Below are 26,663 nucleotides of genomic sequence, written 5' to 3'. Positions count from 1 at the left end.
ATGACCTCAGCAGTTAAGTCCTATAGTGCTCAGAGCCATTTTGAACAGACAACATGTAGTGTCCCTTTTGCAATATTCACCATTATCGAGGTGAAACATAAATAAAAATGACTGTATGTGACTCAAAATGAATTGCAAACATTGATTTAACTGTGAAAATATACAATATATATCGATAAATGCAGAAAAGACATTATTTTTAGTGTATGAGATTATAATGTGTAAGTAATTAAAAGAAGTATTATCATCTCTGTAAGAGTATAAAACACAATGCAATGTTCATTCTTCTGTCTAGTCTGTTTTGTTCTGTTCATTCTGGTGTTAGCTGGAATAAGGTACGCAAGCTATTGTGCTGCGCTAGCATTTGTTTCTGAGCGAGTAACAGTGATCTCTGATTGTTAACAATTAGCCGCCATTACGCGGTACATTTAAAAATATTTTTTCACAGCACAACGTCTGATAGCCGGAGCGGAAGAAATATTGTAAAAATATTCAGTGATATTAATTGAAGTAATCCAGTGAAATAATTTTATTAAAACTTGTCTATTTTCTATGATAGTGAACTGGAGCTGAGTAATACTACGCTATTGCATTTACAGTAATTTGTAGGGAGCCTGGCGCTCGATAAAACCAGATATAATACGTACATCTACATCTACATCCATACTCCGCAAGCCACCTGACGGTGTGTGGCGGAGGGTACCTTGACTACCTCTATCGGTTCTCCCTTCTATTCCATTCTCGTATTGTTCGTGGAAAGAAGGATTGTCGGTATGCCTCTGTGTGGGCTCTAATCTCTCTGATTTTATCCTCATGGTCTCTTCGCGAGATATACGTAGGAGGGAGCAATATACTGCTTGACTCTTCGGTGAAGGTATGTTCTCGAAACTTTGACAAAAGCCTGTACCGAGCTACTGAGCGTCTCTCCTGCAGAGTCTTCCACTGGAGTTTATCTATCATCTCCGTAACGCTTTCGCGGTTACTAAATGATCCTGTAACGAAGCGCGCTGCTCTCCGTTGGATCTTCTCTATATCTTATATCAACCCTATCTGGTACGGATCCCACACAGTATTCAAGCAGTGGGCGAACAAGCGTACTGTAACCTACTTCCTTTGTTTTCGGATTGCATTTCCTTAGGATTCTTCCAATGAATCTCAGTCTGGCATCTGCTTTACCGACGATCAACATTATATGATCATTCCATTTTAAATCACTCCTAATGCGTACTCCCAGATAATTTATGGTATTAACTGCTTCCAGTTGCTGACCTGCTATTTTGTAGCTAAATGATAAAGGATCTATCTTTCTGTGTATTCGCAGCACATTACACTTGTCTACATTGAGATTCAATTGCCATTCCCTGCACCATGCGTCAATTCGCTGCAGATCCTCCTGCATTTCAGTACAATTTTCCATTGTTACAACCTCTCGATACACCACAGCATCATCCGCAAAAAGCCTCAGTGAACTTCCGATGTCATCCACAAGGTCATTTACGTATATTGTGAATAGCAACGGTCCTATGATACTCCCCTGCGGCACACCTGAAACCACTCTTACTTCGGAAGACTTCTCTCCATTGAGAATGACATGCTGGGTCCTGTTATCTAGGAACTCCTCAATCCAATCATACAATTGGTCTGATAGTCCATATGCTCTTACTTTGTTCATTAAACGACTGTGGGGAACTGTATCGAACGCCTTGCAGAAGTCAAGAAACACGGCATCTACCTGTGAACCCGTATCTATGGCCCTCTGAGTCTCGTGGACGAATAGCGCGAGCTGGGTTTCACATGACCGTCTTTTTCGAAACCCATGCTGATTCCTACAGAGTAGATTTCTAGTCTCCAGAAAAGTCATTATACTCGAACACAATACGTGTTCCAAAATTCTACAACTGATCGACGTTAGAGATATAGGTCTATAGTTCTGCACATCTGCTCGGCGTCCGTTCTTGAAAACGGGGATGACCTGTGCCCTTTTCCAATCCTTTGGAACGCTACGCTCTTCTAGAGACCTACGGTACACCGCTGCAAGAAGGGGGGCAAGTTCCTTCGCGGACTCTGTGTAAAATTGAACTGGTATCCCATCAGGTCCAGAGGCCTTTCCTCTTTTGAGCGATTTTAATTGTTTCTCTATCCCTCTGTCGTCTATTTCGATATCTACCATTTTGTCATCTGTGCGACAATCTAGAGAAGGAACTACAGTGCAATCTTCCTCTGTGAAACAACTTTGGAAAAAGACATTTAGTATTTCGGCCTTTAGTCTGTCATCCTCTGTTTCAGAGTGTTCGGACATTTTGTTTTGATCCACCTACCGCTTTGACATAAGACCAAAATTTCTTAGGATTTTCTGCCAAGTCAGTACATAGAACTTTACATAGAACTATAGCTACGTAATTGGCAACCTACGAAATTCATTATTTTGCTTATTATATCTCTTTTGTATTTTATTGAAAGCTAAGTGTTTCCTCTAAATAAATAGCTACATTATTTTTTTAAGAGATATAATAAACATTTGATCGTTTTCGAGATATTTAGGTCTCTCAAGTTGAACCAAACACCCTGTATAAAACAAGGACTTTCAGCAGGAAGTATCTCAGCATCATCCAAACAGTTCGTAGAGTCATATGCCATGTGTGGACGAGCATTGTCCTGTTGGAAAGTGGCACTGCAATACTGTTACACGAGAGATAACATACGCGAATGACATAGTAGGTCCGCGACGTACTGTTGTGGCGCCAGAGTTTCCTCAATCACTACTAGCTGCGCCCTGAAGTCATATACGATGGCTCCTCCATCGTGACTCCAGGAGTAACATCGCTGCGCCTCTTCGTAACGAAGACATGCGTGCCACCTGCTACAGGCGCAGCAGCGGCTGCGCCACTCACCCGGGTCGCTCCAGGCGTCGCCGGCCTGCGCCGCCTGCAGCTCGAGCAGGCACTCCGTGCAGAAGCTGTGCAGGCAGGCCAGGAGCCGCGGCTCCAACTGCGCGCGCCGGCAGATGCCGCACACCGCACGGTTCGCCACCGCTCTGCACACACACAAACACACGCACATATTCACACAAGGGCTCACTCCAATGCACACACTACGAGATGGGCCTCAAGAGCAAGCGTCAAGTTCGTTCCACTTTGGCACTAAGGCCGCGGTCACATTGGCACCGATATCGGTGGATTCCGCCGAAGACCGAAATCGGCCGACCTTTTCAAATCAGTACACTACTACGCAAAATACTAACACGAATTCTTTACAGACGAATGGAAAAACTGGTAGAAGCCGACCTCGGGGAAGATCAGTTTGGATTCCGTAGAAATATTGGAACACGCGAGGCAATACTGACCTTACGACTTATCTTAGAAGAAAGATTAAGGAAAGGTAAACCTACGTTTCTAGCATTTGTAGACTTAGAGAAAGCTTTTGACAATGTTGACCGGAATACTTGCCGTCGAGGGAGATGAAAGGGAAGCAGTGGTTGGGAAGGGAGTGAGACAGGGTTGTAGCCTCTCCCCGATGTTATTCAATCTGTATATTGAGCAAGCAGTAAAGGAAACAAAAGAAAAATTCGGAGTAGCTATTAAAATCCATGGAGAAGAAATAAAAACTTTGAGGTTCACGGATGAAATTGTGATTCTGTCAGAGACAGCAAAGGACTTGGAAGAGCAGTTGAACGGAATGGACAGTGTCTTGAAAGGAGGATATAAGATGAACATCAACAAAAGCAAAACGAGGATAATGGAATGTAGTCGAATTAAGTCGGGTGATGCTGATGGAATTAGATTAGGAAATGAGACGCTTAAAGTAGTAAAGCAGTTTTGCTATTTGGGGAGCAAAATAACTGATGATGGTCGAAGTAGAGAAGATATAAAATGTAGACTGGCAATGGAAAGGAAAGCGTTTCTGAAGAAGATAAATTTGTTAACATCTAATATAGATTTAAGTGTCAGTAAGTCGTTTCTGAAAGTATTTGTATGGAGTGTAGCCATGTATGGAAGTGAAACATGGACAATAACTAGTTTGGACAAGAAGAGAATAGAAGCTTCGGAAATGTGGTGCTACAGGAGAATGCTGAAGATTAGATGGGTAGATCATATAACTAATGAGGAGGAATTGAATAGGATTGGGGAGAAGAGTAGTTTGTGGCACAACTTGACGAGTAGAAGGGACCAGTTGGTACGGCATGTTCTGAGGTATCAAGGGATCACCAATTTAGCATTGGAGGGCAGCGTGGAGGGTAAAAATCGTAGAGGGAGACCAAGAGATGAATACACTAAGCAGATTCAGAAGGATGTAGGTTGCAGTAAGTACTGGGAGATGAAGAAGCTTGCGCAGGATAGGGTAGCATGGAGAGCTGCATCAAAGCAGTCTCAGAACTGAAGACCACAACAACACTACTACGACCGCCGTCACACTGTAGCTGATCTCATCGCCCGAACGACAATAGGTGAAACTCAGATCGGTTTGTTTTCTTTGGTCAAATCGACTGACGTTCTCACATATGGACTGTGAAACGAATGGTTTAATCCAAGGAAGAGAGAATGTTTTCTTGAGGATAACAATATCATGAAGGTGAAGGAGCTCGTACAAGATAGAGTGCATGGACGGCTGCATCAAACCAATCTTCGGACTGAAGACCACAACAACGACGATCACGACATGGTTTGGAATCTGTGGACTGAAATTGCAGGTTTATTGGAAACCACTAATAGACAAAATATTTATAGAAAATTTTAGGTGTGAATTGTAACCTCAAAAAATACTTTGTTCAAGTGGGAAGGATGGGGTGTCTTACGCTTACTGTGTGGATCTTTTTTGGGTTGTTGAAGGTGGACATAGCTGTCTACAAATTATTATCAGTGCTTACTGGCGTTTTTATGTCAGTAGGGTGGTGATTCTGTTACATAAAGTGGATTGTGAATGTGGTGTTGCGTGTGTCTGTTTTTCACGGCTTTACGTGTGCGGACTATTTTTTTAACTTTGTTTATCTTTCACACATATGCTAAATGACAGTCATTGAAGGTTAATTACCGCATGCCTGCACAACTTCAAATAAATTCAGCAAAACATAGCCTTTGTAACTTTGCTTTGCAGGGTTAGCACTAATCATGCCGAGTATGAAAATGTGAAGACACATACGTGAAACACTTCCGGATAAAGAAAGCTAATTTCGATTATTTAGAGTACTTGTGCAGGTGTGATTCGAGCTCTATTAAAAAAAAAAATCCGGTACTCACATTAAAGATGCAGTTCTGGCTCAAGTAAAACTAGAAGTGACACTTCGGCGTTTGACACTTTGCGATTACATCTTTCCAGTATTCAGGCCTATACTGCGTTCTGAAAAATACAATTTCAAAGTTTTTGTGCGATACATTGGATGCTGTTTATGATGCCCTGAAGACTAAAAGCTAATAATTTCACTCTTGCACCCCAAATACTACGAAATGTTACACTTATTCTATACAAAATTTTGAAACTATGCTTTGTGCAATTACACTAAAAAGACTGACAGCAACGCCACCACGTCGCATAATGCTCTCCGTACATCCACAGGACGTCGTGTTACGATTCAGATTGTGCGCAATAGGCTGCATGATGCGCAACTTCACTCCCGACGTCCAAGGCGAGGACTATCTTTGCAACCACGACACCATGCAGCACGGTACAGATGGGCCCAACAACATGCCGAATGGACCGCTCAGGTTTGGCATCACGTTCTCTTCACTGATGAGTGTCGCATATGCCTTCAACCAGACAATCGTCGGAGACGTGTTTGGAAGCAGCCCTGTCAGGCTGAACGCCTTAGACACACGGACCAGCTATTGCAGCGAGGTGGAGGTTCCCTGGCATTATGTGGGGCCGACGTACGCCGCTGGTGATCATGAAGGCGCCGTAACAGCTGTACGATACGTGAATTCCATCCTCCGACCGATAGTGAAACCATATCGGCAGCAAATTGGCGAGGCATTCGTCTTCATGGACGACAATTCGCGCCCCCATCGTGCACATCTTGTGAATGTCTTCCTTCAAGATAACGACATCGCTCGACTAGAGTGGCCAGCCTGTTCTCCAGACCATGAGCCCTATCGAACATGCCTGGGGTAGATTGAAAAGGGCTGTTTATGGACGACGTGACCACCAACCACGCTGGGGGATCTACGCCGAATCGCGGTTGAGGAGTGGGACAATCTGGACCAACATTGCCTTGATGAACTTGTAGATAGTATGCCACGACGAATACAGGAAAGCATCAATGCAAGTGGACTTGCTACTGGATATTAGAGGTACCGGTGTATACAGCAATCTGGACCACCACCTCTGAAAGTCTCGCTGTATGGTGGTACAACATGCAATGTGTGGTCTTCATGAGTACTAAAAATAGCGGAAATGATGTTTACGTTGATCTCTATTCCAATTTTCTGTACAGATTCCGGAACTCTCGGAACCGAAGTGATGTAAAACTTTTTTTGATGTGTGTAGCTTATTTACATGAATTTGGCATCTTGTTAATAAAAAACGCCGCATTCCAGCACTTGTCTCGAAGCATGGTACCCATACCATTCTTCGAGGTTAAAATCTAACATACTTCATACAAAGAACAGATTCTTACCTAACCTCCTTGACCGTGCCTCAGACTGACGAAGGAGATCGGATGCATTGTGACAAAGCTGTCGGCCATTTTATCGGGCGACCTCTGGCGATGGCGTCTGTCGATCGTTGTTGGTGCCACTGTGGACGCAGCCTAAGGCAGCAGAAAGCAAACATTGCCGTTCGAGAAAGAACTGATAACATCGCTTAATTCATTTGACCTTCTTTCTGATCCTCTGTCACTCGTCATTAAGTACATTTCAACAGGACGGCTGAACTAGGGCTCCCACGAAAATTTCTGTTCGCAGATGAGATAACACACTGGGGACAACGTCGGAAGGAAAGCTTACGTTTTAACGTCCCGCCGAAAACTTAATCATTAGAGACGGGGCACAAGCTCAGACTGTGTCACGGATGGGGAAGAAAGTCGGCCGTGCCCTTTCAAAGAAAGCATCCTGGCATTTGTGTGGAGCGCTTTATGGAAATAATGGAAAACCTAAATCTTGATGGTCGGACGCGGATTTGAATCGATGTTCTCCCGAATGCAAGTCCAATGTGCTAAGCACTGCGCCACCTCGGCGGAAAAATTAGTTTTCCCTCCTCCAACACTCCACTGAGAATACGGATGGATGGAATTCTCATCACGAGCATGTTTTTTCTTTTTTCTTTTTTTGTGCCGTCTGACAAGTGGATGCAACGCATCTCAAAATTTGCGCTCCTGTCCAATGAGGCTAACGGAACTGACACTGTGTCAAAGCGAACATAAAAATATTTCTGAGAGATTAGTGGGCAAGGTTTCGCAAAAAAATCCTCATGTGGTGCCGGACATAATTAGAATAGTCTTACGGACCAGAATTTTTATTGGAGCGTGATACCTCGATGAAAAGCTGAAGAAAGGGAAGGTGGCAGCATCACAGACGAGCAAATTTCACTGATACTCTTCAGCAATCGGAGGGATATAACGAGGTAAGTAATTGCTATAAACAAAACGTAAATGGTAATTTTGGGTGTTAAGCTGCCTTATTTGTGACGTAGCAAAAGAACTCGCCTCGCGTTCGCAGTTCTGCTTCACTGCTGACGTCATTCCAATAGCCAATAGCATGTCGTTCCGCTTCGGGCTCAACCTTTATAGAATAAATTTGCTGGAAACCATTACCGAGAAAAACGTAAAACAGGCCGTATTAATACGAACTTTCGACGATATCCTCCCACTGTTTTACCCAAGAAAGGCACTGACTGTCGAAGAACTAACGGGATCACACAGATGTACCTGTGTGTAACGCGCCAAAATAATATTGCACAGGACGTTACGGGTCATGCGCCTCCTCAACTCATTACGAATAGAACTACAGCCACGTGTAAAGTAAAAAGGTATGGATATGGTAGCTTTGTGTATAGTGACGTTATACACTGATCAGCCAGAAGATTGTGATCACCGACCTACTATCGATATAAACGCGCCAGGCGATAACAGCGCCAACTGGCGAGCAATGACTGCTACTGAGACACACGCACTGTGCATGTAGTATCAGTGAGTGTGCTGTCCGTGTGTAGAATGTTGAAGGCACGCGATCTACCCGAGTTTGACCGAGGACAGATTGTGATAGCCCGGCGGCTCGGCACGAGCATTTCGGAAACTGCATGACTTTTTGGGTGTTGGGGGAGTGCTGTGGCGAGTGTCTTCAACACGTGGCGAAACCAAGGTGAAACCACATCGAGACGTCATGGGGTTGGGCGGCCACCCCTCATGACAGATGTCAGACGTCACAGACAGGGCAGACTGGTAAAACAGGACAGGCAATAAACTGTCACAGAACTAACATCAGACTTTAATGCTGGGCAGAGTAAAAAGTGTGTCTGAATACACAGTGCACCGGACACTCCTAACGATGGGCCTCCGCAGCCGACGACCTATGAATGTGAACATTCTCGTGGGCATCCATGCATCCACTGGAGCTTGTGCAAGGCACCATGATGGGCAAGGAGTATCGTACACTGGTTGCAGGCCACGCACACACCTTCATGGCGATCATGTTTCCCGATGCCAGTGGCATTTTTCAACAAGATAATGCCCCCCGCCCGGAATTAGGTAACTTGTGTGTGGAAATGTGCTGTAAACCCCTTCCAGCAACCTGCCAAGGCCTCATGCTTCCATGACATGACGCGTGCCAAAGTGGACGTACCGGCAATTAGGTAGGAAATCATAATGTTCTTGCTTATCAGTGTAAGTATATGTGCATATCGTTGTAGAGAGAGAGTGTGTGTGAGAGAGAGAGAGAGAGCGAGAGAGAGAGAGAGAGAGAGAGAGAGGGAAGGTTTGCGAGGAACTGGGTAACTGCCATGCTTATAACCCGTTATTATAAGCCACATAACAAGTGCCCACTGTGACTAATCGTTAAGTTGGCGCCAATTATGACCTGTCACCCATAGTGTCCCTGTTTCCATCACAATGTGTAATACGCAGCTTACTCCTAGGAGAATTAGACACATTACACGTCGAGAAAGTCATAGACTTTAGCCTGTGAGTACGCAGCCAGGTACACTTTCACACACGCTAGACTTTAAATTATGTTCTGAGATATATTGTGCCAAAATTTGGTACAAAGTAGTTCTCATTCCCATGTTCTGAGTAAGGTTCCCGGGAAGGTTCCCTTGGTTTAAGGCAAACGCTGAAACAAGTGATCACTTTCCATTTATTCCCAATTCGAAGCCCCCCCTCCCATTATAGTCCCCCCTGATATTTGCCTAATAACAACTGACGCTCTACTACGATCGGTTTCCAAACAGCCTTCTTTACTCTTTGAACTGGAGAATGGAAGTACAAATAAAAAAAAGGTCCTATGCTGTTTCTCGTTATCAACTGAACGCTTATAGTGGTCATAACACAGGGCGTTTTAAAAAGAATCACCCGATTTCCAAACGTCATATGTACTGATGAAAACATAATACAAAAGAAGTACGCTGTTTTGCAGTACAATTACAAATGCTGTATGCGTTCACCACCAGCCGCACAAACACTATCTCGATGACATAAGTTCTACGTACATTTTGTTTAAAATTTCTTCATCGACGAAAGTCACTGCTGCTGTTTCTCTATTCTTGGACTCATTTATGTTACGAGTTAAAGGGAAGGTGAAAACAAATTCCTTCACGTACACCCAAAAGAAAAAGTCGAATATTGTCATGTCTAAAGATCTTGGAGGCAAGGAATACGAGAATAGCGCAGTGTCTCGGCGTCCATAATTGTCCTGTCCAACGTTGTGGCAATGTGTCGAGAGGAAAAGACGTATACTGTTACGCCATTGTGGTGGCGTTCCATTCTCTTCGAATATGTCGAATATGAAATCGTTGGAGTCCTCCCTAATTATGCAAAAAGCCACGTCTGCAGCATTTCAGCGAAGCTCGTTCCAGTCACTGCATTATCAAATGGTTCAAATGGCTCTGAGAACTATGGGACTTAAATTCTGAGGTCATCAGTCCCCTAGAACTTAGAACTACTTAAACCTAACTAACCTAAGGACATCACACACATCCATTCCGGAGGCAGGATTCGAACCCGCGACCGTAGTGGTCCACTGCATTATGCTAAAGAGAGAATAGGTCATACATTTTTTTTCAGAGCAAATGGCGCAAAGCAAGATCACTTTCTGCAAATGTCATTCATACTCAGCTATACCATTAGGGTTATGGAATCTTCAAATGCGCACATCATGCCGGTTAACTTTACCGCTAAAACAGAATGAGGAGAACAGTGATGTCCATACCTACAACACTAGTGGAAAAAATGGCTTATATTACACATTATTGAAGCTGTCAGGGCTTCGGAAAGGAGTTCAGTGAGGTGCTACAAAGACTTTTGATCATTTTCCCAATAGCATACAGTGTCTGACAGGTAGCGAAGTAAGTTTTAAATCTAGCCCAAAATCATTTCTCCTAAATAAGTCCTTCTATTTTATGGACGAATTATTATTTAAAAAATGGTAGTCTGCAAAAAAAAAAAAAAAAAAAAAAAAAAAAAAAAGAAATTTTATGTCCTTGCATGAGTACATGTGTAGGACTAAAAAGTAATATGTTCGTTAAAGTTAGCACTAGTGATGTATATATATGCCTTAAACTGACTCGTCCCACATCATTTCGACAAAGAATCCTTCAGTGATTCATGGGACATGGCGAAAGGGTACAGTACCGCCCGACAATGATATAGGTACAACATTATTCGTTATTCTTGTCAGAACAACATATTTTTTGTAATAATAACTCAATTTCACTTAATACACCAAAGCCGAATACCAGTGTAGGAAAGAATGACAATTTATTTATTTAATTGATCACATGTGCACTCCCACAAAATAAATCCCTACATCCAATTTGGTGAGATCTGCGAAATGAATGAATGTATGGTCGTCTGCTAACCGCAGATAGTGAATGTGCAATATATGATCATCTTTGAGACGGTCCTTTGGTCACATTTGGTGGAACCAAAGAGATGAAATTTACCTGAGCTTTGAGCGCCTGAAATGCGGCTGACCAATGGGTAGCATGGTCTTCCCCCACCTCGACGGAGGTGCGAGATGACCTGAAGAACGGCCATGTTTCAGCACTCTGGCGCTGGATCTTGTGTTGGTAAGACCTGTCTTAGGTGTGCTCCGTAAAGACAAAAGAGTGGAGAAAATGATATGCATGTGAAATACTTAAGAGTAGTTTGGAATAATTACTTCTCTATTTCAGGAACTTTTGGGGGGAGAATTAAATGACAGACAGGTAATATTAAGGGGCTCGTAGTAATCTTCGGAAGTGACCAACGGTCACAGTGAAACCACGTGTAGCAATAAGATGAAATACTTGCGAGTGCTAGTACTAAGTTGGAATACTGTCGAATGCTAGTACTAAGTTGAAATATTTCCGAGTGCTAAAGTTAAGCTGAATTACTGGCGTGTGTATTATAAGTTGGAAATATTTAAGAAATGGCGTGTGCGGGACTTGGAATTAGAGACGAGTACTTCCACGTGGTGAGTACTGTGTGAGGCTCAATCTGTGTAATAGACAAAGGATAAAGAGAAGTACTCGTCCATGGTATCAGTTGAGGACTCGCGTGTGTGACGAATATGTTCTTAATATTATTCTGCGTGTTATGTTTCCGTGTGACGCTGGATTCAAACTCTAATACTCTGAGAGAGAAGCAAGGTGAGTCAGCCGTCTATCCAGCACCGCCACTTGGCTTGCATTGCACAGGAAGACGTGCATATATCCTCCAGAGTTCGTAGTAGGAAAGAAAAGTTACGAAGTGGGGTAGTGTCATGTGAAACTGAGATGAATACTAATTGAAGTGGGAAAGCTGAAAGTGAAGTGATTCTAACGTTGTGACTATTCTTTGTGATGTATGTTGCCAGTGTGTTGTATTCCATGTAATTTAAGTATGAGTGGTTTGCATGGGAGAGTAGCAAGCTAGGTTCAAAGGCAGTGGGTTATGCATGTTCCTTTTTGTACCGCTCGGTCTGGAGTAAATTTTCGTGATAATGGGTGTGAGAGTCAAAGTGTGAGATATAGCAAAAGATCCACCATCCTATGCAGAAAGTGCACTGTAGCGTTAGATAATTAAGAGACCATAAGATAATCACCAATGTAAAGCCATGCCCACTGGGCGGAGTTTCTCGTGTGTAATTATTGTATAAAAAATGTAATAATAGAATAATAGAATTTATCGGAATAAAAAAAAAGATAGTGAAAAGAAAAAGATTGGTGGCCTTATTCTTCGAATAGAGTGTAGTCATGATATCCAGAATTTATAATGTGTGCGCCATTCATATTCAGTGCGATGGCCACGGGTTGGTCAAAGCCATTGGATAAGAAAGAAATGTGGTATTGCCAGTGCGTAGTGGACAATCAGAGTTGTGTAAATTACTAATAGTCAGTTTTGCGTTATCCGTTTCCGTTGTGTAATATTCAAACAGGAGAATAATTTGTAGCTTAATTGTGAGTACTAGAGCTCATAATCAGTCATTGATGTTACCCGATAAATAAAAATAAATCCACTCGCTTGGCAGACCACTCATCTTGCAGGCCTGACTGCTTGATGCCACAGTATGAGCAAGGCATGTGGGTGCCTCTCAGTGTAACTAACTAACTGATACGTCACTGAAAATTAACTTCACTTAAAATCTGTTGCTTTCCGCGTCCTCTAAGATAATTTTTATAACGTTCACGTCTTATTCTTTCATCTCCAAGGTGAAAAGTTCGCGCTAATTGTTTGTAGACACTCACGAGACAATCGTGTGGGGACTCATATATTTTGTGACAGCTTTGTACTCAGTTACAAATAATTATTTACTGTGAGCTCTAGAGAAATAAAGAATTAATCAGTTTATGTTAGTAAACTGAGGAATGTGCAATCCAAAGCTAAAGCTTCGATTGCAGTTTCTCAAATTTGTAAAAAAATTCTAATAAGCAGGACCAGTCTCCACATCAAAAAAACTATTGCCATCAACCTTATGGGAAATTTTAAGATTCCTGGACTGGGAAAAAGGAGAATGATTATGTGTTAATGAAAAATACTTAAACCATCTTCATTACGCTGATGACTTTGTACTGTTTACCTGGTGTTGAGATAAAAGTCAGCAACTGAAGGAACAATATAATAAAACAAATGGCCTGTAAACCAGTTAGAATGAAACTAAAATATTTCACGATCAATACATAGAAAAGAAAATAGTGCAAAGTATCAATGGACTCAGAGAAACAGTTGCTGAGTTTTTGTATCTGTGGTAGCTGAAGGTAACGTCTAGATGCAGAGCAAAAGAAATCAACAGAAGAGTTAAAGTGAACGGAAGTACCTGGGGTGAACAAAGTGGGAATTTGATGAGGAAGAATGCAACGTGTCCGAAACGGAAAATATACACTCAGTACGTTTTATCCATTCTGATTTGTCTACATCTACATCTCTAATCCGCAAGCATATGATGAATGGCGAAAGACACTTTGTGTACCAGTGTCACTTCTCCCTTTTCCAGCTCCAGTTGCGAATGGCTCGAGGAAAGAACGACTGTCTGTAAAGTCACCACGTGAGCTCGAATCTCTCTCTAGTTTTATTGCCAGGGCCTTTTATAGAGGTATACCCAGGAAGAATCAATGTATTGGCTGCCTCTTCGAGGAACAAACGCTCTCAGAATTTTAACACTAAACCACACCGTGACGCAGAACGCCTCTCTTACATCGGCTGCCACAGGAGTTAACTGAGCACCTCTGTAACGCGCTGCCCTTCTTTGGATCTTCTCTGTTTCTTCTATCAATCGTATCGTGTGTGTTCGCCAGGCTGACGAGCAATATGCAAGTACTGATCGAACGGGTGTTTCGTAAGCCACCTCCTGTGTAGGTGGACTACGCTTTCTGAGGATTCTTCCAATGAAGCTCCACCTGGCATCGGCCTTACGCGAGATTAATTTTATGTAGTCGATCCTCTTTAAATCACTCCATACGCCTGCTCATAGATATTTTGTGGATGGGACTGCTTCAGTGATTGTTCCGAAATCGCGTAACCATACAATAACGGGTCTTTCTGCCTCATTATGCGAAATACGTAAGGTTTATGTATGTCGAAGGTCAACTACCAAACCCTGCACCAAGCGTCGGCCCTCCGCAGGTTTTCCTGCATTTCGCTGCAGTTTTCTAGCCTCACAACTTCTCTGTATAAAGCGGCAGCATCCGCAACAATCCTCATGGAACTTCTTATGTTATTCACTATGTCATTTATACAGTGAATCACCTAAACCTTGCAGCGCAAATATTACGATAATGGATTGCGGCCGGCCGGGGAGGCCGAGCGGTTCTAGGCGCTACAGTCTGGAACCGCGCGTCCGTTACGGTCACAGGTTCGAATCCTGCCTCGGGAATGGATGTGTGTGCTGTTCAAATGGTTCAAATGGCTCTGAGCACTATGGGACTTAACATATGTGGTCATCAGTCCCCTAGAACTTAGAACTACTTAAACCTAACTAACCTAAGGACATCAGACACATCCATGACCGAGGCAGGATTCGAACCTGCGACCGTAGCAGTCGCGGTGTGTGCTCTCCTTAGGTTAGTTAGGTTTAAGTAGTTCTAAGTTCTAGGGGACTGATGACCTCCGAAGTTAAGTCCCATAGTGCTCAGAGCCATTTGAACCAGCCAATGGATTGCGCCATTGATGTGCGGATAACACAGACTGGAATAATAGGCAAGGATCCGTCTTTGCAGCCCACACACAGACTGTTATGAGTTTCAAATGTGTATTTATTTGCAAAAGGTACAAATATTTCACTGGAACAATGCCTGTTGACAGTACCACAATCAAAGACTAAATTAGAACACCAATGGTGTTTGTTGTTTCTGAATGCCTAAGGGACCAAACTGCTGAGGTCATCGGTCCCTAGACTTATACACTACGTAAACTAACTTTAGCTAATTTATGCTAAGAAGAACACACACACCCATGCCAGAGGGAGGACTCGAAACTGCCGCGGGAGAGGCCGCGCAATCCGTGGCATGGCGCCTCAAACCGCGCGCCCACTTCGCGCGGCTGGTGTTTGTTGCAGAACCCTAGTGCAGGTAGTTTATGTGGTATCGTAGTTTGAACACTGTGAACACAGACAGCTGTTTGTTCCATGTTGAAGCACAAACGAATGTGAATTTCACATGGGTGCGTATGTACAGCTCTACACAAATGTTAAAACGTCTCCGGAGGCGTTCCGTTGTTAAGCGGGTCATTATCAAGCACCGCCAGCCGAAGTGGCCGAGCGGTTCTAGGCGCTTCAGTCTGGAACCGCGCGATCGCTACGGTCGCAGGTTCGAATCCTGCCTCGGGTATGGATGTGTGTGATGTCCTTAGGTTAGTTAGGTTCAAAAAATGGTTCAAATGGCTCTGAGCACTATGCGACTTAACTTCTGAGGTCATCAGTCGTCTAGAACTTAGAACTAATTAAACCTAACTAACCTAAGGACATTACTCACATCCATGCCCGAGGCAGGATTCGAACCTGCGACCGTAGCGGTCGCTCGGCTCCAGACTGTAGCGCCTAGAACCGCACGGCCACTCCGGCCGGCCGGTTAGTTAGGTTTAAGTAGTTCTAAGTTCTAGGGGACTGATAACCTTAGAAGTTAAGTCCCATAGTGCTCAGAGCCATTTGAACCATTTATCAAGCACAAACGAAAAACAAACAAAGGCGAATACAGTACATCTGTGGGGCCTGTCGCGTGAAGAACCAATGTACCCTCAAAGCTTGTACTGAAAATAACCACTACCTGACTCAATAGAAGCTTGCAGTCTGGAATGCAATGACTGCTGCACACATTCTAGCATTTCAGCGGAAATTGCAGGGCAGGCAACAGCAGTACGCCGTTTCATATCATATGTAATTGTTTGAAGAGGTTGACTCTATTGGGATATCTTTCGGCGTACAAGATACACGAACGTACGGCAAACTTCCTACATTCTCCATAAACCACGAGGATGTCTGTTCCTTTCGCATTGGCAAATACCATCTTCCAAGCACGTACTACCAAGTCCTACGTCACACAATAAGAGAAAGGGCCGTCGCAGGGCAATTGCAGTGTGCACACAACACAGTGTAAACAAACTTGACGTCTTCGTCTAGCATCTAAGCAATAGGATGGAACAAATAGCTGTTGATCTTTCCATTGTTCACAGTACGATAACTCGTAACTACTTGCACTAGCTTCTTGCAAAAAACACCACTGACATTCTCATTTACGCTACTTATAGGATTTTACTGTCAACACGCATTATCCCATCTAAATAATTTGTAACTGTTGTAAAAAACTGCACTTTCGTCAACGTCTCAACGTGTATTGGTTGCAACCAGGCCCCCTTGCCCCAATTCAGTTATGTGAAAATCACATATCGATAGTGCCTTCCACGTCCGAAATATTTGCTGTGCGAGTAGTAGGTGATTCAGCCTGTGTAGTCTGTGAAAAGTAATTGACGTATAACAGTCTCTTCCGTAACCCCAGAACTTACTAGAGAAACTATTCATTGCAGTCACACTGCTGATCGGATATTCCTATTCCGCATGCTTGTATTTTGTTCATTAGGTGGCATTGTGAAACTGCATCGAATGCCTTCCAAAAGTCAAAAGAATACATCTACCTGGGCACCAGTATTTACTGTTTTGCTGGTCTCGTGGACGAACAGAGCGCGCTGGGTTTCATATATGCTTTTTTTTCAGAGCATGTGTTGATTCATGCAGAGGAGATTTTCGGTCTTCGGAAATTTCTTAATAAACGAGCATAAAACATGTTTCAAAATTTTACAACACATCGATCTCAGAAATGTGGGCCTACAGTTAGATGCGTCTTTTCAATGACCCTTCTTAAAAATAAGAATGATTTGCGCTTTTTCCTAATCATTAGGTGCAGTTTGCACCTCCAGTGGCTTACGATAGGCGGCTGCTAGACGATAAGCAGGTTCTTCCGCATATACTATTTAAATCAAATTGGTATCCCATCAGATTCATTCGCCTTTCCGCTGTTGAGCGATTTCAGTTGCTTTTCTGTCACGTGGTCGCTTATTTAGACATCTGTAATTTTGACGTTCGTGCGACGGTTTAAAGAAGGAACTACAGTACGATATTTCTCACTGAAAGATTTTTGGAAAAAGCCGTTTAGAATTTTGCCTTCTCTTTGTGGTCCTCCGTTTCGATGTCTCTATGGTCACAAGGACAGATGGCTTCGATCCGTTTACTGATTTAACATAAGAACAAAAATTCTTAGGATGTTCTATCAATTCGGTCTCTGAACTATGGGACACCCAGTTGTCATCAATTTCACGAACGCTTCTAGCTGGTTTTAATTCATCTATGACGTGAAGTACAGGGAGTGGGTTCAGGAAAGCGTAAAATAATGTTGTAGGCACCATTTATATCGCGCGAGGATGCGCCTGCATTAAACGAAACTGGTCATGGCTTTAATCAAAAAAACTTTCTATAGCCAGAGCGGTGTTTTCTGCCCTTTTCTAAAGACATGGCCATTGGCTGCGGCTGTCCGCAATTCAAAATAATATGACTTCACAGTATTACGCGGTCATTCAGTCTTCACAGTGCAGGTGTGGGATTTCTATGAAGTGGTCTATGCAAAGTCTAACTAAAGCCACTTTTTCAAATTCAAGATCGCTTCTCCATTCAAGCAATCCGTTATCAAACGCCTCACTAATTACATTTTCAAAGGAAGACATTGGTATGACAAGTCATAAGCCGCCTTTTTCCAAGCATATTGTAACACAGGCTCGTATTTCGGTTCGGAAAGTTGATTGTATAGCACACACGATTAAGTGACGATCGTGTAACTTTTTACCTGTGGGTTCTCACACAAAAAAAGGTTTTGGTTCGTCTCGGTTCCGAGAATTCCGGAACCTGTACAGAAAATTGGAATACAGATCAACATAAACTTCATTTCCGCCCTTTTTATTGCTCATGAAAGCCACACATTGCATGTTGTACCACAATACAGCTAGACCTTCAGAGGTCCAGATTGCTGTACACATCAGTACACCTAATACTCAGCAGAACGTCCTCTTGCAGTGATGCTTGCCTGTATTCGTCGTGGCATACTATCTACAAGTTCATCAAGGCACTGTTGGTCCAGATTGTCCCACTCCTCAACCGCGATTCGGCGTAGATCCCTCAGAGTGGTTGATGGGTCATGTCGTCCATAAACAGCCCTTTTCAACCTACTCCCAGCATATTTGATAGGCTTCATGTCTGGAGAACATGCTGGCCACTCTAGTCGAGCGATGTCGTTATCCTGAAGGAAATCATTCACAAGATGTGCACGATGGGGACGTGAATTGTGGTCCATGAAGGCGAATGCCTCACCAATATGCTGCCGATATGGTTGCACAGTCGGTCGGAGGACGATATTCAGGTATCGTACAGCCGTTACGCGCGCCTTCCATGACCACCAGCGGCGTACGTCGGCCCCACATAATGCCACCTCAAAACAGCAGGGAACCTCCACCTTGTTGCACTCGCTGGACAGTGTGTCTAAGGCGTTCAGCCTGTCCGGGTTGCTTCCAAACACGTCTCCGACGATTGTCTGGTTGAAGGCATATGCGACAATCATCGGTGAAGAGAACGTGATGCCAATCCTGAGCGGTCCATTCGGCATGTTGTTGGACCTATCTGTACCGTGCTGCATGGTGTCGTGGTTGCAAAGATAGTCCTCGCCTTGGACGTCGGGAGTGAAGTTGCGCATCATGGCCGGCCGAAGTGGCCGTGCGGTTAAAGGCGCTGCAGTCTGGAACCGCAAGACCGCTACGGTCGCAGGTTCGAATCCTGCCTCGGGCATGGATGTTTGTGATGTCCTTAGGTTAGTTAGGTTTAACTAGTTCTAAGTTCTAGGGGACTAATGACCTCAGCAGTTGAGTCCCATAGTGCTCAGAGCCATTTGAACTTTTGCGCATCATGCAGCCTATTGCGCACAGTCTGAGTCGTAACACGATGTCCTGTGGCTGCACGAAAAGCATTATTCAACATGGTGGCGTTGCTGTTAGGATTCCTCCGAGCCGTAATCAGTAGGTAGCGGCCATCCACTGCAGTAGTAGCCCTTGGGCAGCCTCAGCGACACATGTCGTCGACAGTTCCTGTCTCTCTGTATCTCCTCCATTTCCGAACAACATCGCTTTGGTTCACTCCGAGACGCCTGGACACTTCCCTTGTCGAGAGCCCTTCCTGGAACGAAGTAACAATGCGGAAGCTGTCGAACCGCGGTATTGACCGTCTAGGCATGGTTGAACTACAAGCAACACGAGGCGTGTACCTCCTTCCTGGTGGAATGACTGGAACTGATCGGCTGTCGGACCCCCTCCGTCTAATAGGCGCTGCTCATGCATGGTTGTTTACATCTTTGGGCAGGTTTAGTGACAGCTCTGAACAGTCAAAGGGACTGTGTCTGTGATACAATATCCACAGTCAACGTCTGTTCAGGAGTTCTTGGAATCGGGGTGATGCAAAACTCTTTTTGATGTGTGTATTATATCGATATTTTGTTTCTTCCCGTTACCAGAGTTCCTCTCTTAGACCTCGAATAGGTGATCGTTCAAATGTCTCTCGTGGTAAGGAGCACAGTTTTGCATGCGAATAGCTATATAAGCGACTCATATTCCAACGCTAAGCACATTTTTGTGCGATTCTGATCGTTCGTGGTCACGTACTTTCCTTGTCAGTATGTGATTCGTACTCCGTCCACAGTACGGTATTCTAAATCATTTCATTTACTACTAACTACTAGTCTGCTATAGAGTGGTGTTTCTCCATTAAGTCCTTAGAGCTGAATTTTTTTTAATTTCCGACTGGTGATTTTTACGAGTTCCGTAAGGTTACATTTCACAAGTCGGATCCAGTTCTTTTACCTACAAACTTTTTCATTGGCACCAGACCAAGACAATAAATATGTGGTACAAAAACCGTGTGTCACTCTAAAGATCAAAATTCTGCTTCGCGTGAAAATTTATCGTGACTGTGTGTGTGTGTGTGTGTGTGTAGTATCTGCTTCTCACTATCTCTGTACGACAAACTGAATCGTAGCTACGTTACATTATACTTTCGCCCTCCCCAAACACACGTGTGAACAGTGCTGCCACTGTGTGGGCGTTGCAAAACTGAGACCTCAGAACACGGCGCGTCTCTTGCTGTCCAGCGGGGCGGCCGCAACAGTCAAACACGCGCGGGGAGGCGACAACGGGGCATTCACGGCTCGTTTACTTGTTCGGCGCTCTCTGCCCGCCAGATACAAGGCACTATTCTCGTGTGCTCCGTTTCGACATTCAGAACGGAATGAATCTTCGAGAACGAGTGACTCCACGCGTTTGTTTACGTCTGCTTCCCACCAGCGGTTTAGCCCATTTTGTTAGTCAAAACATTTCCCTGCACGTGCACACGTGCATATTAGACGCCGGACAATTATGTCATCCTATCTGGTTCACTACTAACGCCCCCTCCACCTTTTTGAGAGTTACAATGGTATCATATGCGGCGATTTCGTTGTAAGGATGTAATTGCGGATATATCACGAAGAACCAAGAATTACAGGAATGAAATGTACATTTGAATGGCTATAGAATTTTGATTGAGAGTAAACCAATGTAAGAGGTAGGTAATGGAGAGCAGTAAGAGCGAGATTAGCGGTAAAATTAACGTCAAAGATAGTGACCATAACGTAGGTAAAGCGAGGGAGTTCTGCTGTCTTGGAAGAAAAACGCATGTAATGAGCGAAGCGAGGAGAATATACACTGAAGAGCCAAAGAAACTGGTACACCTGCCTAATATCGTGCAGGGCCTCCCCGAGGACGCGGAAGCGCCGCAACACGACGTGGCATGGACACTACTAATGTCTGAAGTAGTGCTGGAGAGAACTGACACCATGAATCCTGTAGAGCTGCCCATAAATCCGTAAGAATACGAGTGGGTGGAGAACTCTTCTGAAAAGTACGTTGCAAGGCATCCCAGATATGCTAAATAACGTTAATGTCTGGGGAGTTTAGTGGCCATCGGAAGCGTTTAAACTCAGAAGAGCCACTCTGTTGCAATTCTGGACATTTTGGGTGTCACCTTGTCCTGCTGGAATTGCCCAAGTCCGTTGGAATGCACAATGGACGTGAATAGATGCAGGTGATCAGACTGGATGTTGTGTAGATGTCATCTGTCAGAGTAGTATCTAGACTAGCAGGAGTTCCATATCACTCCACCTGCACACACCCACACCATTACAGAGGCTCCACCAGCTTGAACAGTCCGCTGCTGACATGCAGGATTCATGGATTCGGAGCTTGTCTCCGTATCCGTACATATCCGTCCGCTCGATACAATTTGAAATGAGACTCGTCCGACCAAGCAATATATTTCCAACCATCGACATTCCAATGTCGGTGTTGACGGGCCTAAGCGCGGCGTAAAGCTTTGTGTCGTGCAGTCATCAAGGATACACGAGTGGGCCTTCGGGTCCGAAAGCCCATAACGATGATGTTTCGTTAAATGGTTCGCACGCTGACACTTGTTCACGGCCGAGCAGCAATTTGTGGAAGGGCTGCACTTCTGTCACGTTGAACGATTCTCTTCAGTCGTCGCTGATCCTGTTCTTGCAGTATTTTTTTCGGCCGCAACGATGTCAGAGATTTGATGTTTTACCGGATTCCTGATATTCGCGGTACACTCGTGAAATGGTCGTATTGGAAAATCCCGATTTCATCGCTACCTCGGAGACACTGTGTAGCATCGCTCGTGCACCGACTACACCACCTTGAAAATCACTTAAATCTTGGAAACCTTGCATGGCAGTAGCAGTAACCGATCTGCGCCAGACACTTGTTGTCTTCTATGGGTGTTGTCGCAGCGCCATATTCTGCCTGTTTACATGTCTTTGTATTTGAATAAGCATGCCTATACCAGTTTATTTGGCGCTTCAGTGTAAGAAGTAACTAGTGCAGACAAAGAGGGTAATCTTGGCTAAAAGAAGTCTATTAGTATCAAACGTAGTCTTAATTTAAGGAAGCAATCTTTGATAATGTGCGTATGGGGCATGGCATTGTGTGGTAGTGAACCATGGACTCTGGGGGACCCAGAAACGATGAGAACTGGGGCGTTTGAGATATGTTGCTACAGCAGGATGTTGAAAATTAGGTGGATTGATAACAGAAGGAATGCAGACATTCTTGGCAGAATCGGAAAGGATATGTGGAAAACAGTGACAAGCAGAACGGACAGCGCTGTATCCGACGGATCCAGCGCTGAGTGGCTTAGCTGCGCTATAGATAATCACGGTGCTGGTAGATACCAGAACGTGAAGGAAGAGGCGTCGTGCATCCAAGCATCTACCAATAAACCGCAAGCAGCTGGCAATATAGTCGCGGATGCTGCTAACGAGACAACAGTTATTATCAGGCGCTTTTCTGGACGTCAGTCATCGCCTCCTAGTCAAACATCTCGCTGCACAGTTGGACGTCTGAGTGCAAGACCTCCCACAAGACTGCGCACCCAAGAGGAGCTCCCAAACGTCATTGAACTGTTCTTCCTTATCCACCCTACAGCAGCAAGACGTTCGTTTGGACGTAGACACTTGGCCGAAAAAGATGTGTATTGAATTGTTACTGAACGCCAATCGTATAACAAAGTACGTCTGATGCGGAAAGCCAAGTGTTTGAATAGTAAGCAAGTAATCTCATGAGTTCGGAATACACAGCACACACTTAAACAGACCACACCATTTAATGCTGAGAAAGATATTCGAAGTGGTTAGATATTTCAGCTCTTGAATCAATAAAACCAATAATTCTCTAACTCGCACTGCCAGTTAAAAAAATTGACCTCTAAAGTAGTTCTTGAGTATGAGCTTGACTTTTAAGTGATAGCAGTCATTGCCATGAATCTCGAATAATAACACTGATTGTCCAACGATCAATTTCTGAACTCGGATAAAATGCAGTTATCGATCTTAAATTCTAAGCGAAAGATTCATTTTAGTGCATGATCCGACTCTTAATCACTCATTCCACACACACAATTATCTCTAACTTGATGAAGTTCGGTCACCTTTTACATTGATCTCAGGAAGCTCTTGTACCCCCTGAAATTCTTTCTAATACACACACAGAAATAGTTTCTACGCCTTGCAAATACATCACGGTCACGCTTTGGTGCAATAGTAAATTGTCACCTATATACGAGGTGCATTCAAGTTCTAAGGCCTCCGATTTTTTTTCTCCGGACTGGAAAGAGATAGAAACATGCACATTATTTTAAAATGAGGCCGCGTTCATTGTCAATACGTCCCAGAGATGGCAGCACCGTTCGGCAGATGGAATTTTACTGCTAGCAGCGAGAATGAGAACTGTTTTAAATACTTAAAAATGGCGACGTTTTCCTTACTTCAACAGTGTGCAATCATTCGTTTTCTGAATTTGCGTGGTGTGAAACCAATTGAAATTCATCGACAGTTGAAGGAGACATGTGGTGATGGAGTTATGGATGTGTCGAAAGTGCGTTCATGGGTGCGACAGTTTAATGAAGGCAGAACATCGTGTGACAACAAACCAAAACAACCCCGGGCTCGCACAAGCCGGTCTGACGACGTGATCGAGAAAGTGGAGAGAATTGTTTTGGGGGATCGCCGAATGACTGTTGAACAGATCGCCTCCAGAGTTGGCATTTCTGTGGGTTCTGTGCACACAATCCTGCATGGCGACCTGAAAATGCGTAAAGTGTCATCCAGGTGGATGCCACGAATGCTGACGGACGACCACATGGCTGCCCGTGTGGCATGTTGCCAAGCAATGTTGACGCGCAACGACAGCATGAATGGGACTTTCTTTTCGTCGGTTGTGACAATTGATGAGACGTGGATGCCATTTTTCAATCCAGAAACAAAGCGCCAGTCAGCTCAATGGAAGCACACAGATTCACCGCCACCAAAAAAATTTCGGGTAACTGCCAGTGCTGAAAAAATGATGGTGTCCATGTTCTGGGACAGCGAGGGCGTAATCCTTACCCATTGCGTTCCAAAGGGCACTACGGTAACAGGTGCATCCTACGAAAATGTTTTGAAGAACAAATTCCTTCCTGCACTGCAACAAAAACGTCCGGGAAGGGCTGCGCGTGTGCTGTTTCACCAAGACAACGCACCCGCACATCGAGCTAACGTTACGCAACAGTTTCTTCGTGATAACAACTTTGAAGTGATTCCTCATGCTCCCTACTCACCTGACCTGGCTCCTAGTGACTTTTGGCTCCTAGTGACACTCTCCGTGGCCGCACATTCACCAGCCGTGCTGCTTTTGCGTCATCGATTTTCCAGTAGTCAAAACAGACTCCTAAAGAAGCCTTCGCCATTGCCATGGAATCATGGCGTCAGCGTTGTGAAAAATGTGTACGTCTGCAGGGCGATTACGTCGAGAAGTAACGCCAGTTTAATCGATTTCAGGTGAGTAGTTAATTAGAAAAAAAATCGGAGGCCTTAGAACTTGAATGCACCTCGTATTTGGAATTCGTGGAGCGAAATGAATGCGATTTACTAGTTAAATTGTCTATTGATGACAACAGAAGTATTACGACCGTGAAGAAATTGCAGATTCTTCCATGAAGCCGAGTTATATGCCATCCCCGTCTATAGCGTAGCAGTCGCTTGCTGACAAAGAAATTAATTTTGTAGACAAACTTAATTTCGTATCTGTATTGATAATTAATTTTGAAGACTGCCTTAATTTCATACATGTATTGAGTGATCTTCTTGCAACACTCCCCGTACATCTGACTTCAAACTGTATTTTCCATTTAACTTCAAATATGAAATTTCTCTTATATACTTAAGTGGCGCACGACAGCTAACAAGAAACACTACAGTGTAGGAAAGGTCTACCTTTATGTACGATTAAGGCCATAGTCCCTCCTTCTAAGTCTTATTACACTTAGCACTGACATAAAAACTAAGAATAATGGAGAAGCCAGCTACAGTATTGCGGCGTCTGCACAAGTACGTTGTCTCTGGCGCTTCGGTTATATGTTTTGCACTCAGTACAGGGTTATTTGCACTTTTATGAGTTTAGTCATGAAATAAAAGGAGATTTCACAATAGGACATTTGTTAAGACATCGGTAATTTCTTCCGTTGTATTAGAGGGAGATATAGAGGCTAACACAGAGGTTGGAATACATCCAACAAATGACTGAGGCCGTTGGTTGTAGGTGCTATTATGAGTTGAAGAGATTCGCACCGTACAGAAGAAAAACACGTGGCGGGTCGCATCAAAGTACTCAGAGTAAAAATCATGTTATGGAAACGTTTGGAGACCTTCGAAGATCATTTATACAAAGGGTAATATAGTCATAATACAGAAACGTACCTGGGACAACTCCATTGCACTGGCAGAAACCTGAACAGTGTATCTCTTTCACGTATCTGGTTTCACGTGGGAGAATACCGAGAAAGAACGATAGAGTTTAGCGTACCGTCGATATCGGGAGCGTTGGAATCGAAACAGATGATCGAATTCGTCAAGAATAGGATGGAAACTGACGTAGTCTTGTTTAGGTAACCCACCTGCTCCCGAATACAACTGTGATAAACCATCCATAGCCCAGAGGTTCGTTTGAACACCACAGTGCTGCCCTAGACGTGGAGCTACTGGAGGTGGTTTCTCCGTCCTCTGTGCCGAATGACACAGCCAGCCGGAGGGGCGATACCGTTTAAATGGATTCCGATTGGCTGTAGTGAGACGAATCTTCGAGGCACGGTTTTTTATTCTAAAGAAACATATCATTGTTATATTACTTGTTTAAGAAAATCATCAGTATAATTTGATGCTGTCCTCTAACTTTTCCAATCTTGTGCTAATCTATGATAAAATCTTCTCGGGTAGACAGCCGAGTCAATGCGTTGTTTTCCAGCAACGTTTCAGCAAGTTTCTTACTTGCCATCTTCAGCAAGATTCTTACTTGCCATCTTCAGGCGAAGGCCTTCGCCTGAAGATGGCAAGTAAGAAACTTGCTGAGACGTTGCTGGAAATCAACACATTGACTCGGCTGTCAACCCGAGAAGATTTTATCATCGAGATTCGCCGAGAAAGCTATTGTGCTAATCTTTCCATCTTCATATAGCTACTTCACCCAACAACTTACTTTGTCTTGATCTAAAGAGTAAAGTAAAAATTAACCTGATTAGAGAGTCATTGTCAGATGTGTTGGTCTAGTGGTACAGCACATGCCTGGCAATCAAGAGTTTGTTGGATCGAATTTTTGTCCTGTGGATTTGGATGAGTGTCTTCTTGTGGGTGTTGTAGGTCTGTGATGGAAATGATTGACAGACAATAATAGTATTGTGCATAATTGCAACCATTTTTCCCTAACTGACACTTCAGTTATGTTTATCATGTAGATAAGGATAAGTATTATCCACATCCATAGCTTCAACTAGGCCTAAAATCGAAACTAATAAAAAGCTACATTAGCCAGTCAATAATGTCAATTATATTTTTATAGTGTAGAACATGATGCATTATAATATTTTCCCTAAAATGACGTTTAGAGAAGTAAACTGAACTGAAAA

At 43.8% G+C, this 26,663-nt stretch overlaps 1 protein-coding gene across 1 annotated transcript in view; it reads right to left on the bottom strand.

Annotated features, from left to right (window-relative positions):
* LOC126481978 (tripartite motif-containing protein 45) overlaps positions 1–26,663 on the bottom strand; it is a 165,869-nt gene that overhangs the window by 127,589 nt on the left and 11,617 nt on the right. The window contains exon 2 of the mRNA XM_050105942.1: positions 2,892–3,034. Coding sequence (XP_049961899.1) covers positions 2,892–3,034 — 143 coding nt within the window. The remainder of the gene's footprint in view (positions 1–2,891; positions 3,035–26,663) is intronic.

The sequence above is a fragment of the Schistocerca serialis genome, chromosome 5 (assembly GCF_023864345.2).
Source record: "Schistocerca serialis cubense isolate TAMUIC-IGC-003099 chromosome 5, iqSchSeri2.2, whole genome shotgun sequence".
NCBI classification, from domain to species: domain Eukaryota; kingdom Metazoa; phylum Arthropoda; class Insecta; order Orthoptera; family Acrididae; genus Schistocerca; species Schistocerca serialis.
The sequence above is the reverse complement of the archived record's forward strand: the minus strand, read 5'-3'. Positions and strand labels throughout refer to the sequence as shown.